Below are 16,129 nucleotides of genomic sequence, written 5' to 3'. Positions count from 1 at the left end.
TTGGACAGTGTGTGTGTGTGTGTGTGTGTGTGTGTGTGTGTGTGTGTGTGTGTGTGTGTACACTTCTAGAAATGCTACTGTAGGTGGCATTGTTTATGTTCACCTGTCAAGCTACCTCAACTTCCCTGATGGATGATATGGAGCTCTGTTGTATGCCAACAGTGCTGTAGCTAAATTACACCCATGAACATGCAAGATAGGAATATTATTCAAGGCATCGATCCACAGGTAAATAAGCCCTCTCTTCAATAGTAAAGTGAACTAGTGACTGAACAGTAAACGTGAAATTTATTCATCTTTCATTCATCATCATTTGTCAAGCAAAAATGCCATTTGTTGGTTTTAGCTTTCACAAGACTGCGCAAAGAAATTAAAGTTTTTGATCCCTTCACGCTACATACACAGAACATATATAAATATTGAAAATTAGAAGGAAATAAAAATAAAAACAATACTGTTACATATATATTATACAGAAGCAGTGGTATGGTAATGTGCAAAACAAACGTTCCATGTCATTTATTCATGGTGCAGAGGATGAGGTGGAGTTGAGGAGTCTCACAGCCTTTTCCTGCTTTATACTATTACATATTAAATATCTTATCAGACTTCTGGTCAAAAACATGCAACTTCAAGATGTGTGCATGGCCTCTCAGGACTTCTGGCGGATATCTTTAACTGTCTTTTACTTCATTTTGTAGACTGATTCAGTCAAACAAACATGAAAATAATCAGCAGCTCTAATGTGAACCTAATGATTTGATATACTGGTATACAAATGACATGGCCAAGCAAGCCTCTCTAGCTTACCATTGCTTTATACATGCAGTGATATGTCAGTTTGGGTGTTAGAATAAGCTTAAAGCACCCTTTGATGACACAGAATGGTATAAATAAACAACCCCTTCACATTATAAAGAATTTGTGCTATCTATATTTTTTTCTTTCGCATGTATGAAAGAGATTATGTGATGTTTGTGTGTGTATGTGTGTGTGAACGAACGGGGCTGTCATTGCTTCATTTGACAGCATAAGTCGTGAATTGCGTAACGCCTCTGTCCTAGCATCCAATATTCATTTGATGCTATTTTTAGCCTGCTGTAAGATTATATAAAATGAGACATACTGTTCTACAAACATGTGATCCGCGTCACTGAGACTACTTGCATGCTCTTTAGCATGCTTTTAGTTTTTCTGTGCTGTTCACAAAGAGCACCAAACAGTGGGATGGATGAAATAACATACATTTAATGAAATAATTCAGGATGCCTGCACTAAGAGGGTAAGCTATGCTCAAAAAGAATATTGAATAAATGTCTTTGCTGTTCGATTGAGGACTCTGCTAAGTCTACTCCCCTAGAGAATCTCCTTTTTCTCCCCAGACACATTGGCATTCTTCACAGCCACAGAGATGAGAGGCATCCCGCTTCATTTACACAAAGGCAATCAAAATGTGGCAGCCCACAATCTCTGGCAAATTAGAGCAGTGCAAGCGGTGTGGTGTGGACTCGATCAGAGGCCAAGGAGGGGAGGTGGAGGTCTATCTGTTGCATGGGATTCATCACATGCCTGTGTGTGTGTGTGTGTGTTTGTGTGTCTCCCTCCACAGCTCCACAAGGACCCTGTGTTACCTAACCTCTAAATCAGCCCCCCTCCCACGCAGCAGACCCTGGCCCCTCCATTACTTACAAACACACTCAGACACAGACACACTCTGCCTGGTCATGGACCGGGTGGGGGAAGAAGCCGAACTGCTGCCTGTCTGGTAATGTGTTGTCATTGACCAATTAGGAAATCCAGATCAAACAGGCGCAGGGAATGGCCCCTCGCTGCCCCTTTCTAAGCACTCTGCTCTTTTTTTAATTGAGCACATTTGTGGAACGAGAGGCTTCTCCCTGGAGGGTCCGATGGCTGCAGATACGAGCAAGCTGTTAACACAGGATCAGTCCGCTCAGTAAGGTTATCAAACAATCTGCAGATAGATATAGATAGATAGATAGATAGATATGTGTGTATATATATATAGATATAGAATCCCAATGCAGGTCTGCGGAGTGCAGGAGAGGATTGTTTTTTCAGAGGATGTAGGTCCTTGAAAGTTTGGACATAAAAGCATGAGAAAGTTAATGAAAAGAGCAAAATTTCTGTATACTTGCTCTGCAATTAATTAGACTGATTTATAATCAATAATTTATTATTATATTATAATAATATATTATATAATTATATTATATATTATAAGTGAGACTTTTGCTGAACATTGGCCACAATCTGAAAAGCACATGATAATGTTAGATGTTAAAACACAGTGTAGCATTAGCACTTAGAAGGGGTCATCAAGTAAACCAACTGACTCTTGCAGTGTCAATTGCACAGCTAATTTGAGCTAACATTAGCCACCATAAGCTACTGGTAAGGCTGTCGCAGCAAATCCCCTTGAGTGCTTGGGAATTCAACTTTTTATTCGCAAGAGGAAGACTGTTATTTTTTCTTTAAAAAGTTATAAAAAATCTTGTTGTAATGTATTTGATGGTGCTCCACAGAATAGAAACTATCTTTAACAGGAACATCCTGACCAGGAGAGCTGCGAAACACAGGGCATATAAGAAAATACAGGCTGTGTGCTGACTTGTGATAAAATGTTTAAAAAATGAATTATCAACATTAAAAATGAGCTCAGAGGGGTAATGTGAATTCTATTCATAAAAATTAAAACAAAAATGCAATGTTAAAATCCTAATAGATAAATAAAATGGATAAATTACATAAAAATATATCCTAGAAGTATAGAATATTGTGTAGAATAAAATCTAGTCTGCTGGATTAAAGATATGACGACAGTCATTACTTGCAACCAAGATATAGAAACCCTGCTTATGAATGTTTTAAAATAGAGATGTTAGTGAGGTCATTGTGATTGCTGGCAGTTTGATGGTATGTCTTCCCAGGCGTCTTCGGTGAAACAGAGAAAGCTCATGTTGCTGCTGTCCATCAGTGTCTGGGCAGGTTGAGCTCATGCACTATTTAAAAGCGCTCCCTCTCACTCTCTGCTCTCTCCTCCCATTCACTCAAAGTCACAAAAGGCCAAAGGTCACTGGCACAATGGAGACAAGGAGGTCCTCCTTCCCCCTGCCCACACCAATAACCCCATTAAACACACACACACAAGCCAACAAACACACACAACTGCCCCTAACTTATCACTGCTGCCCGCACACCTTACACGCTTGCAAGGCGGCAAACACACAAACATGCACACCCTCTTGTTGTGCTCTAAGCCTTCTTTGAATTCCTTTCCATGTATCTTGCAGCTTGCCTGTCACTCAACCCCCCCCCCCCCACACACACACACACCAAGTACTATCAGTCTCTCTCTCCCAGACCTCATAATGGCTGGTGCTGGGTAGCGGCTGCGTCTGTGGCTCCCGCTATTTCAAAGTTTTAGCTGGCTGGATTAAGCATGGTATGTGAAAAATGAACAGCCACTCACAGGAGGGACACATGAGCTGAATGCATAATAAACCAGGAGCTGCCAGTGGGGGGGAACGAAAGCAGAGAAAGGAAACGGGTGAAAAGGAAAAAACACTCAGAAGTTGTCTGAAGAAGTGTTAGCACCTACACGGCAACAGTATCACTCCTCGAAATGGAAATAAATTACCTTTTTGACTTTTCCTCTGTACTCACAATCAAAGGCAATTTTTAAGACAAAGCATTTCAAGGGACTGAGGGTAGGTAGTGATGGCTTTCTTTGTGAGATATTGAGTGCAAATTCACCTCATATCATAACAGTTACTGCAGGTTTGCACTCTGACTCGCTGGTTTCATCATCATCACATGCCTACAAAATTCCTGGAGGACTGTGGAGCAGAGAGGGGAGCTTGGCAGCGAACGTTGAGACTGATAGAGCACCGCAGGCAGGCAGAGCGTGAGGCTAGCTGGCTAGTTGTTAGCTCTGCATTTGGTGGAGGCGACACAGTCATGTGGCTCATCTGTGCTGCCTCCCAACGCCCCGAGGGAATTGAACCCCCCCTACTCTCCTCCCCTGCTAGTAGCGTACGGGTGGAAGGAAATGAAAGAGAAGCTGTTTGGATGAGGCGGTAGAGGGCAAACAGGAGAAGGAGAAACCACTATGATGCTCCTCATGTTTACATGTGGCTAAGGCCATATCCTCTCCCTTTGCTTGCTCCGGCAGCCAGGCAAGTTGGAGGTTGGGTGGGGGCCCGTTGGTGAAGAGAGACTGGCCCCCATCTGCCTTTGTCCTTCTGTTTTTTTATCACAGGCGGCAATAGGCTTCTGAGACTTGGTGAAACGTTACACTTGGTTAGAGAGGAGATATTGCTTAGGCCCCTCTATGATCCCCAGTCCTCTGTTTTCTTCTTCTTTTTCTGCTGCTTCGGGGGTGGGGGGTTCTAGCAGCAGCAGCAGCAGCAGCAGTGGTGGGGGTTTCAACCACACCACCCTCCTGCCCCCAACACCATGCTCCCTTTGCTTTTCTAATCACGCTGCAGATGTGCCTGATGGCTGAACAATCTCTGTGTACTGAACGTGGGGCTCCCGCAGGAATCCAGGAGGCTTGCTTATGTGAGCTGTCATGAAAAAAAAGTGAGAGGGCAGGGAGGGAGGGAGAGGGAGTGAATGTGGGACTGCGTGAAAGGGGGGGGGAGCGGAGTGAGTTAGAGGGAGATTGGGAGATGGAGAAAGACAGAGGGGAAGAGGGAGAGATCAGTGAACAGCGACCAACAGGGCTCCTTGGATTGTGTGTGTGTGTGTGTGTGTGTATGTGTGTGAGTGAGAGTGTGAGTGAGTGGCACAACTGCGGGCCCACCCTCGCTCACGGTTGCTGCTGGAGCTGCAGACCAAACCACATTAAATAAAAGAAATCCATTCCCAAGCCTGTTAAGGAGCCATGTGGGGAGGTGTGAGTGTGTGTATGTGTGTGCACTCGAGTGGCTGTGTGTCCATATGTGTGCAGCAGAGAAATGGGGGAAGGGAGGAGGGAGGTGATGGAGATAGGCTGAGAGGAGGGGAGGTAGAGCAGGGAGGTGGGACAGGCAGGAGGCAGCTCATATTATCCTCCATGCCAGCTCTGGATGGAGTCTGCCGAGGATTATGGCACATTCTGTAAAGCAACAATGGAAGCTGCGCCGATTCGTGCACATTTCCATCCTCTCTGCTTTTTCCTCCATTGAACAAACACAGCTTTGTCCTCCCTGCCTGCCTGGCCACTTACCAGGCGGAGAACCAGGCAGACACCTGGAGTCCTAGAGCTGCCCTCTCCAAACTAAACACCCCTCCCTCAGTGCAAAAAAACGGCGTCTCTACAATGTTGAGATAATTAAAGGGGAGCTTTCATGCCGGCCTCGGCCGACAGTTGGAAGAAAACAAGACATATCTCGGAATCAGAGCACATTAAAATCATGAGGGTGAAGAGATGCTTCCTCCCCCTTCTCTTCCTCCTTCCCTCCTCCTCCTCCCTCATCTTTATCGCCCTTAAGCAAGTGCTGCAAAAACCAAGCCCTAGTCAATGATGGCACAGATTAGTCCTTTATTGCCTAATTCACCTACAATAGACGACACGCGGGGACACAATCACCTTGAGCAGCGCGTCTCAACGTGTCCCCATGAGGTGTGAGAGTGATGCTGATTTCTCCGCTCAGGCCACCTCGTTCCATTTTAATAGTGTCAGCAGTACTTTGAGCTTTCGATTAGTGAGCTGTGTGCATTTCTGTGTGTGTGTGTGTGTGTGTGTGTGTGTTGGTTGAGGGGGGTGTTTCACACAGCTCTGCGGAGGTGTAACACCCTGCCTGTAGTGTTGTTGTAAAACACATTAGGAGTGACTGAGGGTGTTGTTATGGTATCATGATGCTGGTCCAGCACTCAAGGGAAGGTGAGAAGATCTATTTGTGTGTGTGTGTGTGTGTGTGTGTGTGTGTGTGTGTTTGGTCGGGATGGTGGCCAGCGTGGCTTGCTGTCTTTCCACTCCTGCAGCCACCCTCCAACTCTCGTCTTGTGTACGATACTTTTGCCGCGTCCCTCTACAGGCAAGAAATGTATCTTTATTTAAAAGCTGCATCTTTGTCTCCCTTCCAGCATAAGTTCAGATGTATGTGCAGAGTTTGGCGGTACAAGGCTGTTTCTGTGTGCTAAATTCTAAATCTGAGTTTAAGAGGTGCAAATTACAAGATATTTTGTGACATCACAACTATTTTGAAAGCCAATCACGGTCCAATAATGCAACTTACACAAGTGCAATGTAGAAACTTGAAACCTCCAGCACACAAACACTGAGAATGGACTTCTCACTGAAGCAGAAGACATCTTATGTCTAGCAGTTAAACTTTTTAAAGGAACATATTTGCATATTCAATGATTCTTGATATTTTCGGGGTCAAAGGAATAGTTGTCAATTAAATAATTTTTTAACTAGGTAAGTGACATTTGTATTTTCTTTTATCACAAATGATTATACCAAGCAGAGTATTATTATACTCTGTGTCTTAAAACATCTCAGGACAGGATCTTTAAACCTGTCATCATTCCTATCCATAATAATAACACTGTATTCATCAAGTTAATTGTTGAGATATAGGGATGCAGTGATATCAGAAGTGCAAGAGGGCAAGATAGAAGAGCAGTCATAAAGTGATTATGAAGATTTTAAAAGAATCCACTGGTTAGCCAAACTAACTAACAACAAAAAAGAGCCCACGTTGTAATATACTGGAACTATCCTTTTAGCAGCCATGTGCCCAGCCCCAGAGTAGCCTGACTGTTTTGGTTCACAAGCCATTTATATGAATAAATTAAATCTGTTTACCACTTCCCTGTGCCTCGACAGCTCAGCTGAGAGACTGTAAAGCGGCGAGGGTTCGTGATCCATTTGTTCTGCTGTGATGGCGGGATAAAGCTAATCATTTGTCTACTCTTCTCCACCCTCAGACTGTTTTCATCCTGCAGAGCAGAGGCGCACAACTCGTCAATGTTACATTAGCAGGCTAGAAACCCTCTTTGAAGATGCGGGGTTGGATTTTTAGGTGTCTGAAATAATGTTTAGATCCCAAACTGTGAGATTGTGACAGTTCAAAAAACAATCCCTCTTACTTACTGGAGATAATGTTCAGCTTTAGTGTCTTCGTTCAACTTTATTTAGTGTCACCATCTTCCAGTCCCCGCCGTGGCACAGTTTTGTCATCAAATTAAATCCATAGCTCTTTTCAAGGTACACTTATGTAACATGATCACGTAATGAGACAAACATGGACCTTGCCCGACGGGAAACAATCCTGTCCTCGGCGGGGTGCCGTGTGGAAACAAAGCTTTTAAAGTGGTGGTACAGGGGGGAAGAAAAACATTGTTTTACCCTAGAGGTGGGCTGATAGCACTGTGAAAAGCCCATTTGAAGAGGTAGGCCTCATCTGTCACTGGGCAATGGAGGAGGCAGCCATGCAGAAGCCCCCTGATTATAAAGAGATAATTTCATCCAATCCTCCGGTGGTGCTCCATCACCTTGCCGCCATCCTCCACTGCCTTTCATATTTGTTCCCAGCCTGCATCTCCTCACCCGTTTCGTTTTATTATAGCTCCCACTCAATACATATATTTTAGCTCCCCATTGAATAGGGAAGGAAAGCTAGTCTCCCTCCTCCCCTCCCACTCTCCATCCCACCTCCACTCCCCCCTATGTGTCTTTTATTGTGCAGGAATCCACTGCCCTCAACTTGTTGTGTAATGGCCTGCCATGCAATTTAGTAAATTAAGGTCAAGTAACGGTTGTATCTGTACCAGTTTCCCCCTCGCACCCTTGAAAGTGTGCTGCAGGATTCCTGGTGGAACTTGCTGAATCAAGGCAAATTAGTTCATGTTAGGTAATGTCACAGGAAAAAAAAAAAAGATAACATCTGTGCGACAGAAAAGAGCGTGTAAATAGGGTGAATGCTCATAATTGCATCTGTTGTCATATCTCCACTGCATCGGGGGTTTAATCTTTAATTTGGCTCTTGTTAGTCATTAAAGATATAACAAAGGACTAATGTTTAATTAGAACAAGTGCATATCTGAAAATGAAATTGCTCCCCAACACTGCCATCTCATACTTTTAAATATGATCTTGGGAAAGACATAAATGTAAATATGTGGACACAGGCTTTATAGTGCGGGGAAGTCAGAAGTATCATTACAGTGTGTGTTTAGCAGAAAAAAGCAGTGGTGGTGAATAGCAGCCCAGCCTCTTTCTTTCCCCTCATTTTAACTCACTGTTGGAGGTAAGAGAAATTACATCGAGAGAGAAAGGGGGAGAGGGAGTGAAGGGAAGGGCAGGAGGGAAGAGAGACGGAGGGTGCAGGTCGACTCGCTCATCAATAACCACAAGGTCAGACAGCCAGTGCCGGGCTGAGTGGGCCCTGTTAGGAAGCAGCAGCTGAGGATTTGTAGAGCTTGTAAAGGCTTAAAGCAACACTGCTCCGCCTTCTTTGTGCCACAAGCCAGGCCTTTAAAGGGTCAGGGAGACACCTGCTGGTGGCTGAGGGGCACGGTGGTCCAGGGGCGACCCTCACCAAGGATCAGCTCAGTATCAGCTGGCAACCAAGAGGGGACTGAGGGGAGTGTTATAGCAGCAAAGACCAGAGGGATGTAAAGGAAGTCGGTACATGAACATTTTGAATGTCACACGCCTTTTCTCTTGTGACATTGAAAATACTGAAAAACAGAGCTGTTTCTTTTTCTATGCTAGTAGTAGACGTGCTGATAGATTTTTAAATGGTATATTTAATGTGTTTTATTTATTATTTTTCTTTTATTTAAAATTAACCTTTTTACTCAGAAATCAGGACATTTCTTATTTGAGAAAGAAAATATTGAATCAGGTTTGTTGACTCTCTCTGCCTTCAAATTACTGTATTTATAAAATTTGTTAAAACAAATATATACACTTTACATACATGCTTCCAACCCTCCCAAAATCCCGCCGAGTCACAAAGGTGTTCGACTAGTGCGCCCTCAAATCCAAACAGTCCATCTATGTGAAACTTCAGAAATGTCAACAAACAAATACTTTACATCTGCAAAGAGAGTCAGAGTGGGAATAACTCCTCCAATTCCGATGTCTCTTTTCTTTATGAGCTTTCTAATTTATGGAGAGGAATGCACTAGTGTGCCCTTCTCTCCTCTCAAGTACAGGCATGAGCAGCTCCAATAGGTAGCATAAAAGCTCTTTAGCTGTCTAGTGGAGTAGATTACTGGCCTACCGTTAAATCCAGCTAGAGACCCCTAAGTGAGCATTATCAGTATAGTGCAGCATGCTGCCTCCTCTCTCTCTCTCTCTTCTCCTCTTGCTCCCTCATCTCAATGGTACTTTGTGCAGGGAAATTTCTCTCTGTGTGATGGTAATGGAGAAAGATGGCGTGGGGGTGGGAGGGGTCTGAGTGATCGGGGGGCGAGTGTTAGAGTGAGAGATGATGCACTGCAGGAAGAGATGCCCCTGCAGTAGCAAGAGGGGAATATTGAGATGGGGGGGGCTTTCCACCACCACCCATATATGTGCTTATTACCTCACTTACCTCTCCACATGAAGCTGCAGGTCTCTATAAGTTATAGCCAACACCCAGAGTGTGATATGTATTTGATGTTTAATGCAACATTAAATCAGACCCCCACGGGCAAAATTGATAACCTTTAATGTAGCATGTAATACTTTTTAACTTGTGATAATGTTATGTAGTGTGTCAGATCACAGCCTTATTGTTTTCGTTCTGTGAAAAATTATTCCTCTGGACAAAAAAAGAGAAAAAAAGAGAAGAGGTTTTCCATAAGCTGCTGCTCCAAAATCAATAGTGCGCTGTAAGGGGTTTTGTTAGAGGAACTCTTATGTAGCTGGAGAGACGGTGGGAGGAGGAGGGAGAAATGAAATGTAGAGCATGTCTGGGCCCAGGGTACAGATAATTGTTAACCAAAGATTACATAATGGCCAAGTAATGTAAACAGAGCACCACATGCCAAGTTAATGTTCTCACAGGCCAGGATGGAAGGATTTCATGCAGTTTTCTGAGATAATGCTGCCAGACTGGCGGGCTCTACACAGTGTGTGTGTGTGTGTGTGTGTGTGTGTGTGTGTGTGTGTGTGTGTGTGTGTGTGTGTGTGTGTGTGTCCACCTCTGTTCATTTTCACCCCGAGGTACTTTAAACATGGTCAAACATCCTCTCTAAGTCATCCAGTGTGTCCTCTCCAAAGGTGTGTGGCAGCATTCAGGGCAACCGCCAGGGCTTGTTAAGGGTGTCACAAGGAGCTGAGAGGAATGTCATCCTTTGGGCTCTCCGAGGTGCTTGTCACCTGCCAAATCAATATCTCCCTGCTCAGCTCACAGCGCCACACACACATTTACACACTAAACTGCAATATCCTAGTGGTGATGGGATTGGCAGCTTCCCTGGGACGAGGCGAGCTTTGACACGTGTCTGTGTTTCTGTTGCAGTGCGCTCCAGTTTAATGGCTGGCAGGTAGAGGCCGAAGAGGGACAATCAACATGAACTCGATTCCGTCGATGGACAGACACATACAGCAGACCAATGATCGTCTGCAGTGTATCAAACAGGTGAGTGTTGTGTCAGTTGTCTGATTTACATAATGTTACATTAAGTGAGGGCTTGACACATAAGTCACAAAAGGCAAATGTATGCTACTTAGTACATGTGAAACAGGTGGACAGTAACAAAGTATATTTACATAGGTTTTGTAGTACTTCTTGTCAACTTTTCAGCTGTTTAGTCACGATAATGATGTGTTTCTTTTTTGTGTTTTTAAAGAGTGTAAGCAAGACAAAATTGTTAAAGAATCTTCTGAAACTGTGGAGGGAAATTTCATCTTCCAACATTAACATTAACATCTAGTTTGGGGAATTTCCCTGAGAGCATGGAAAATTCCCCAAATTAGATATACAAAGTTTCCCTTTCCATGTAATAAACCTCCCCGTAAGTATAATGCAATAGTCAGTACTTGTACTTTGATATGTAATTGCAACACTTTGCTTTTGCACGGTGGTAAACTGTGTAAAGATACACAATGGTACTACAATTTCCACTTAATTTTAGTCAAACGTAGGCCGTGTTATGTAAACATGAACAGCGTTGATATTTGGCATCTAGACTCTGACCTCATCATTCCCCACAAGGAAGCTCAGGACAGCACCTCCCCACCCCCCCTGGATCATGTAGAATCAGAGCCTACAGGTGGATGCTTGATGGAAGTTTTGTCAGTGTAGTGTTATGCTGAACGGTGTGGAGGCACGCATGCAGAACGTGTGAGGCACGCTGGCACGGCCCCCGTAAGTTCAGTTTCATGATGATGGTGACCTGTGATGTTAATAAGCACCCACAAATCTAACCCATATGAATCCAGTTTTGGTGAGTTTGCCTTCAAAATTGATTTTAAAGTGTTAAATGATCTTCAGTGGGTTAGTTTAGACTTTGGCCATTTGTGCTTGGACACACACACACTCACAATCATGGATAGAATGCACCTGGGTCGTCCTGTTTGGACACACTAAAGTGACTAATGGGTTCAATCTTATTATCAGGACTGTGGTGGGACTCGGGTTACTGACCAGGGTCAAAGAGCGGAGGCTCCCCTCCCTCCCCCATCATCACCTTTCTTTCTCCCTCCACCACTGCTGACTCCCGACGAGTCCTTTTGTTCTCCTTCCACCACCGTTTGCTGCGGGACAAATCTCTGGCAGAATTAAACAGACATACTCGAGTAACCCCAGGCTACATGGCTCTCTCTTTGATCTCTTTTCTTAACTGACAGGCCGTTTTGTTTGTGGGCTGTGGGCTTAAGGTCCACCTCCTGAAAAGTACATCATAAGGCCTTTGGGACAATGTATGGCTTGTGCTTAAACACAAGTGTGGACATGGCAAATTGTTTTACCCTCGGCAGGGAGTTCCCAGTTATTACTGAGAAAGAGACTAGGTGAGGCAGATAGCAAGACAGGGCGAGTGTTGAGGGCGCAAACAGAGGGAAGCCCGTGTAGGCTTTGATGTTCTTAAGTAATAAGGTAGAGTGAGGTAAACGCTCACTGCCTTCAGTCTGGTTACCTTCTTCACGGCAGGACATTAAATATGCAATATCCACTCCTTCTTTAGTTGTATGGGAGGTGAAACTGGATTCTCTTAACGCACTGTGCTGCTGTACAGCTAATTAATTATTCTGTATTGAAGTTCACAGATCAGGAAAAGGGATTTGCATCCGTCTAACACAAAAGTGTAAACTATCTAAATGTTGCGGGGTTAAATGTATTTACCCCGCAAGGCAAAAATTTAAACTAATACGTCCCAATGTTAGCAACTGGGGGAAGCAGCACATGGGTAAACATGCCAATTAGAGAGATCCATGGCATACAAGGAGGCCTCCAGTCCATCTAATAAATGGTTAAGCACCGGGTCATTTCAAACCAACCAGTAAGAGCCAGCACCCTGCTAATAGAGGCAGCTTTGTGCCGCAGACAATCAGGGTTTGGAAGGCCCGCATAATAAATACCATTTATGTCCTGCCAATTAGACTAGCAGTGAGCCCATTCAGCCGGTCGTCTATTCTCCTCCCCGCACACAAAGATGATCATCAGGGGAGATCAGAACAATTAACTCACTATCTTCTTCCCCTGCTCCCCATTGTCCAATATCCAAGCCATTAAAATAATTAAGGAAATATTGTAAACCAATCCAGCTGTTTGCTTTAATTGAAAGTGTGCACATGCTGAAATTTGGCATCTCGAAGGCAACACGGACGTGGAGCAGGAATATAAATGAAGCCTGCTCCATTGTGTTGTTTTTTTCTGGAAGATGTGACATGTCTGTCTGAATGCTCTCAGCCAGTGCAGCGGACAGGGAAACAAATTGATTTTGTTGCTCATATGATAAATTACTGCTGCGCGTGATGATAAAGTAGAGGAAATTGGAATCTGTCAGGCTGATTGAATCATGGGTTGAAAGTTAAATCAGAAATCATTGCGGTGGTAATTTTTAAATTACCGTCTTGTTGTGAAATGGCAATAATGTTATTTATTAACAATATCTTAACCCAACTCTTCGTAAACCATGGAAACATGGTTATTTTTCACCCCAGTACACTAATTTTGATACTTGCAATTTATAAACAATCCATCATATTTCTCGTTTAAAATATAGGTATATTGGCAGAAGTCAGTGACAAGACTGACACCAAGAATCAGCAGATTAATCGGTTTTAAAATATTAGTTACAGCCCCTAATACTTACTACTACATTAGAATCTGAAAAAGGTAAACAATACTGACAGTATTTGTTTCCTTGTGATGTGTTCAGGTGGTGCCAACTACCTCGAGGGAACATATGACTTGTAAAGAGTAATACAGCAAAATAAATATGTTCACTTGTTCAACCTCCTGACAGACTAGCATGCTTAAACAATGATACATAAAAGCAGATATCTGATTTCACCCCCAACACACAGTTTCTCTGTGGCAGTTTGTTTTCCTCTCGCGTCCTGGAATTGCACCTTCGTGAACACTTAGGGGAAGCTCTGAAATAGATACTGCTAGTATCTATTTCAGAGACAGTAGTTTTCCTCTCACTGTGGGGAAGCCAGTTTGCTGCCAGACTCTCCACTCCGTGATGCGTACAGAGGTTTGACGGAAACTATGAACTCTCCTCTCACTGCAGGAGCACTTCCTCAGACTGCGTCAATATTTCAAGATAAACTGGAAAACAACCTCCTCCGTACGGCTATGCAGCTGTTTTTGTCTGCCACTATGTTCTTTTTCCGGGGTTAATTGTCTCCATTAATATGTTTTCAGTGCTCTGGGGCGTCAACAACAGCAGTAAAACCAAAAGCTGTGATTTGAAAAGGAAGGGAGTCCTTGCCAGATCGCGTGTGCTGTCACATTCGGTTTAGCTGCAGATGTGCAGATCAAGTTATTTCCCGACTTGACTACAGAGGATGACTGTATCTGAAGAAAGCTGTATTCTCAGGATGCTGTGCGTCCTGTCCATCTTTGTTTCCCTCGAACTGGGCCAAGCTTTGACTGGAGTGTAAATGCTGGAGGATCATTCTCACCCAGGGGACGAAGATAGGGGGAGTGAAGGGGTCTCTTGGCCACTAGTTTAGGTTTGATTGGTGGGTTTTGGCCGGAGAAGGTTGAACATCTGTGGCGTGGCAGTGCCAAGCTCTCCATGTGACAGCCACACTGGTGGGACCAATTGTTCTGAGTGCAAAGAACAGTAATCACTTCAAGTCCAAGTGTTGGTGGTGTGCCCCCCCCCCTTTTACGTATTCTCCCCCTTTGCCTCTCCCTTTCCATCCTTGGTGCACTGATTGCATGTGTTGTCTAGCTTCCAGACTCATCTAAATTTAGCATCTGGGGATGTGTGTGTTTCTTTATCCACCAGTAGAATTTACATGCTCAGCAACCCCACCACGTCTTGCCCTGGTGTCCCCCAACAAAGACATGTTGGGCGAGTCGGTAACAGTCTCGGACAGAACATAAGATAAACAAGACTGGTTTCATCCGGCCCTTGTCAAACGCCAGCTTTGTAAATTGAAATGAAAGCTGCCTTATCAAATCCTGAACTCTGCTGCCCTCTAAAGAGCAAACAAGAAAAAAGCACTGTGAGGTAGTGACTGCACCGCTGTCACTTCCTCTACTCCTTTTCTCCCTGATGGTGAAATCAAAGCACACAGACGTGGTAAAAAGTCAGCTATTCACTTTAAGCTGACAAACCTCTCTGTTTACCTTTGATGCCATGGAGTGTGGGTCCATTTGTTCCTGGTTTGTACAAGTGCACTGCAAAGGCTTGTGTGCATTATCTCTTCAAAGGCAATAGATTACTGCAGAGTTGAGGTGGTGTGTCTGCTCTTCTATATAGAAAGTGATTCATATTGAGGTTTGAAAGCTTTTAGAGAAGAAATGACCAACAGTGAATCAGTGGCGACCCACGGAGGTCCATTTTTCAGTTTCCTTTGCAGCTCTACAACAAGACAGACAACAGGGTTATTGAGTGGGCTGCTGGCTCCAGTTGGGGAATGAATGCCATAAAGGGGTGCCTGTAGGTCAAGGAGCCTGTTGTCAGATAAAGTCACAGCGCAGCTCAGGGCCGGCTGGTGAAATAAGGGCTTCCTTGGCTATTCATGCAGCCATACAGGGAGATTTATTGCACACAGTGTTGAGGCGGTGCTACAAAAACCTGGGAAGAGTGAAGTGGAAGCATGAGTCTAATGGGTATATACGCCTTCAGCCCTGTGCATTAATACTTAAAACCTCCAACATAAGTCATCTAAAATGTAATAAAGATGCATTTTGGAAAATGTGGTTGTACAAATGCTGCTTTCTTTTAAGCCACTCTGAGTGCTTTTAATTATATATCATATTATTGCCATGACCCTTGTTTTGGCGACAAGTGATTTTCTCTCTCACGATCAATCTGTCCATTTTCCATCTCTTATCCAGGTTCACAGAGGCAGCAAACTAAGCCGTTAGCCAAACCACATCCTCCATATCTGTTTCAGAAGTATATAATATTTAAATTGTAGTATATACCGTATTAGTGTATAACACCTATAATGACTAAATAACCATGTCACAACGTTAGTTTAAGCCGACCAGGTCCAAACTTTAAACAAGTTATGTTAATTTGTAGATTTGTTTTTATCCTTTTAATGCCTCAGTTTTATGCGTAACATCTATTTTCTTTTAGTTTTAGTTAACTGTGTTTATTATTTTAATTTAATAAAAATATTTTAATTGCTTCCAATACACATTCCATATGTAATCAAATGTTTTGGGTTACTTAATATATATATAATCTCTTTGCAGTATTGCAGTGATCTTTTACTGGACTAAACATATTCCCAAACTTTCCCTTTTTTCCCCCCAGCACTTACAAAATCCAGCAAATTTCCAAACAGCAGCGACTGAGTTGCTGGACTGGTGTGGTGACCCAAGAGCCTTCCAGCGCCCCTTTGAGCAAAGCCTGATGGGATGCCTAACGGTAAGTAGCTAGTCATGACCCCCCTCTGCAGCCACACACTCAAAGGTTCAAGGACAATAAAAGGACCACTAAAACAACTGCTGCATTGGCTCTTTCCATAACTCCCTCAGGGATATGA

The 16,129-nt window shown here is 43.7% G+C and overlaps 1 protein-coding gene across 1 annotated transcript in view; it reads left to right on the top strand.

Moving 5' to 3' along the window:
- The window catches only part of LOC123983202 (zinc finger MIZ domain-containing protein 1-like), a 118,151-nt gene that overhangs the window by 64,200 nt on the left and 37,822 nt on the right, over window positions 1–16,129 (top strand). The window contains exons 3-4 of the mRNA XM_046069363.1: window positions 10,467–10,586; window positions 15,898–16,011. Coding sequence (XP_045925319.1) covers window positions 10,518–10,586; window positions 15,898–16,011 — 183 coding nt within the window. The 5' untranslated portion in view covers window positions 10,467–10,517. The remainder of the gene's footprint in view (window positions 1–10,466; window positions 10,587–15,897; window positions 16,012–16,129) is intronic.

This window comes from Micropterus dolomieu, linkage group LG14 (genome assembly GCF_021292245.1).
Source record: "Micropterus dolomieu isolate WLL.071019.BEF.003 ecotype Adirondacks linkage group LG14, ASM2129224v1, whole genome shotgun sequence".
Lineage (NCBI taxonomy): Eukaryota > Metazoa > Chordata > Actinopteri > Centrarchiformes > Centrarchidae > Micropterus > Micropterus dolomieu.
Note: the sequence above shows the minus strand (reverse complement) of the source record. Positions and strands in the feature narration are given on the sequence as shown.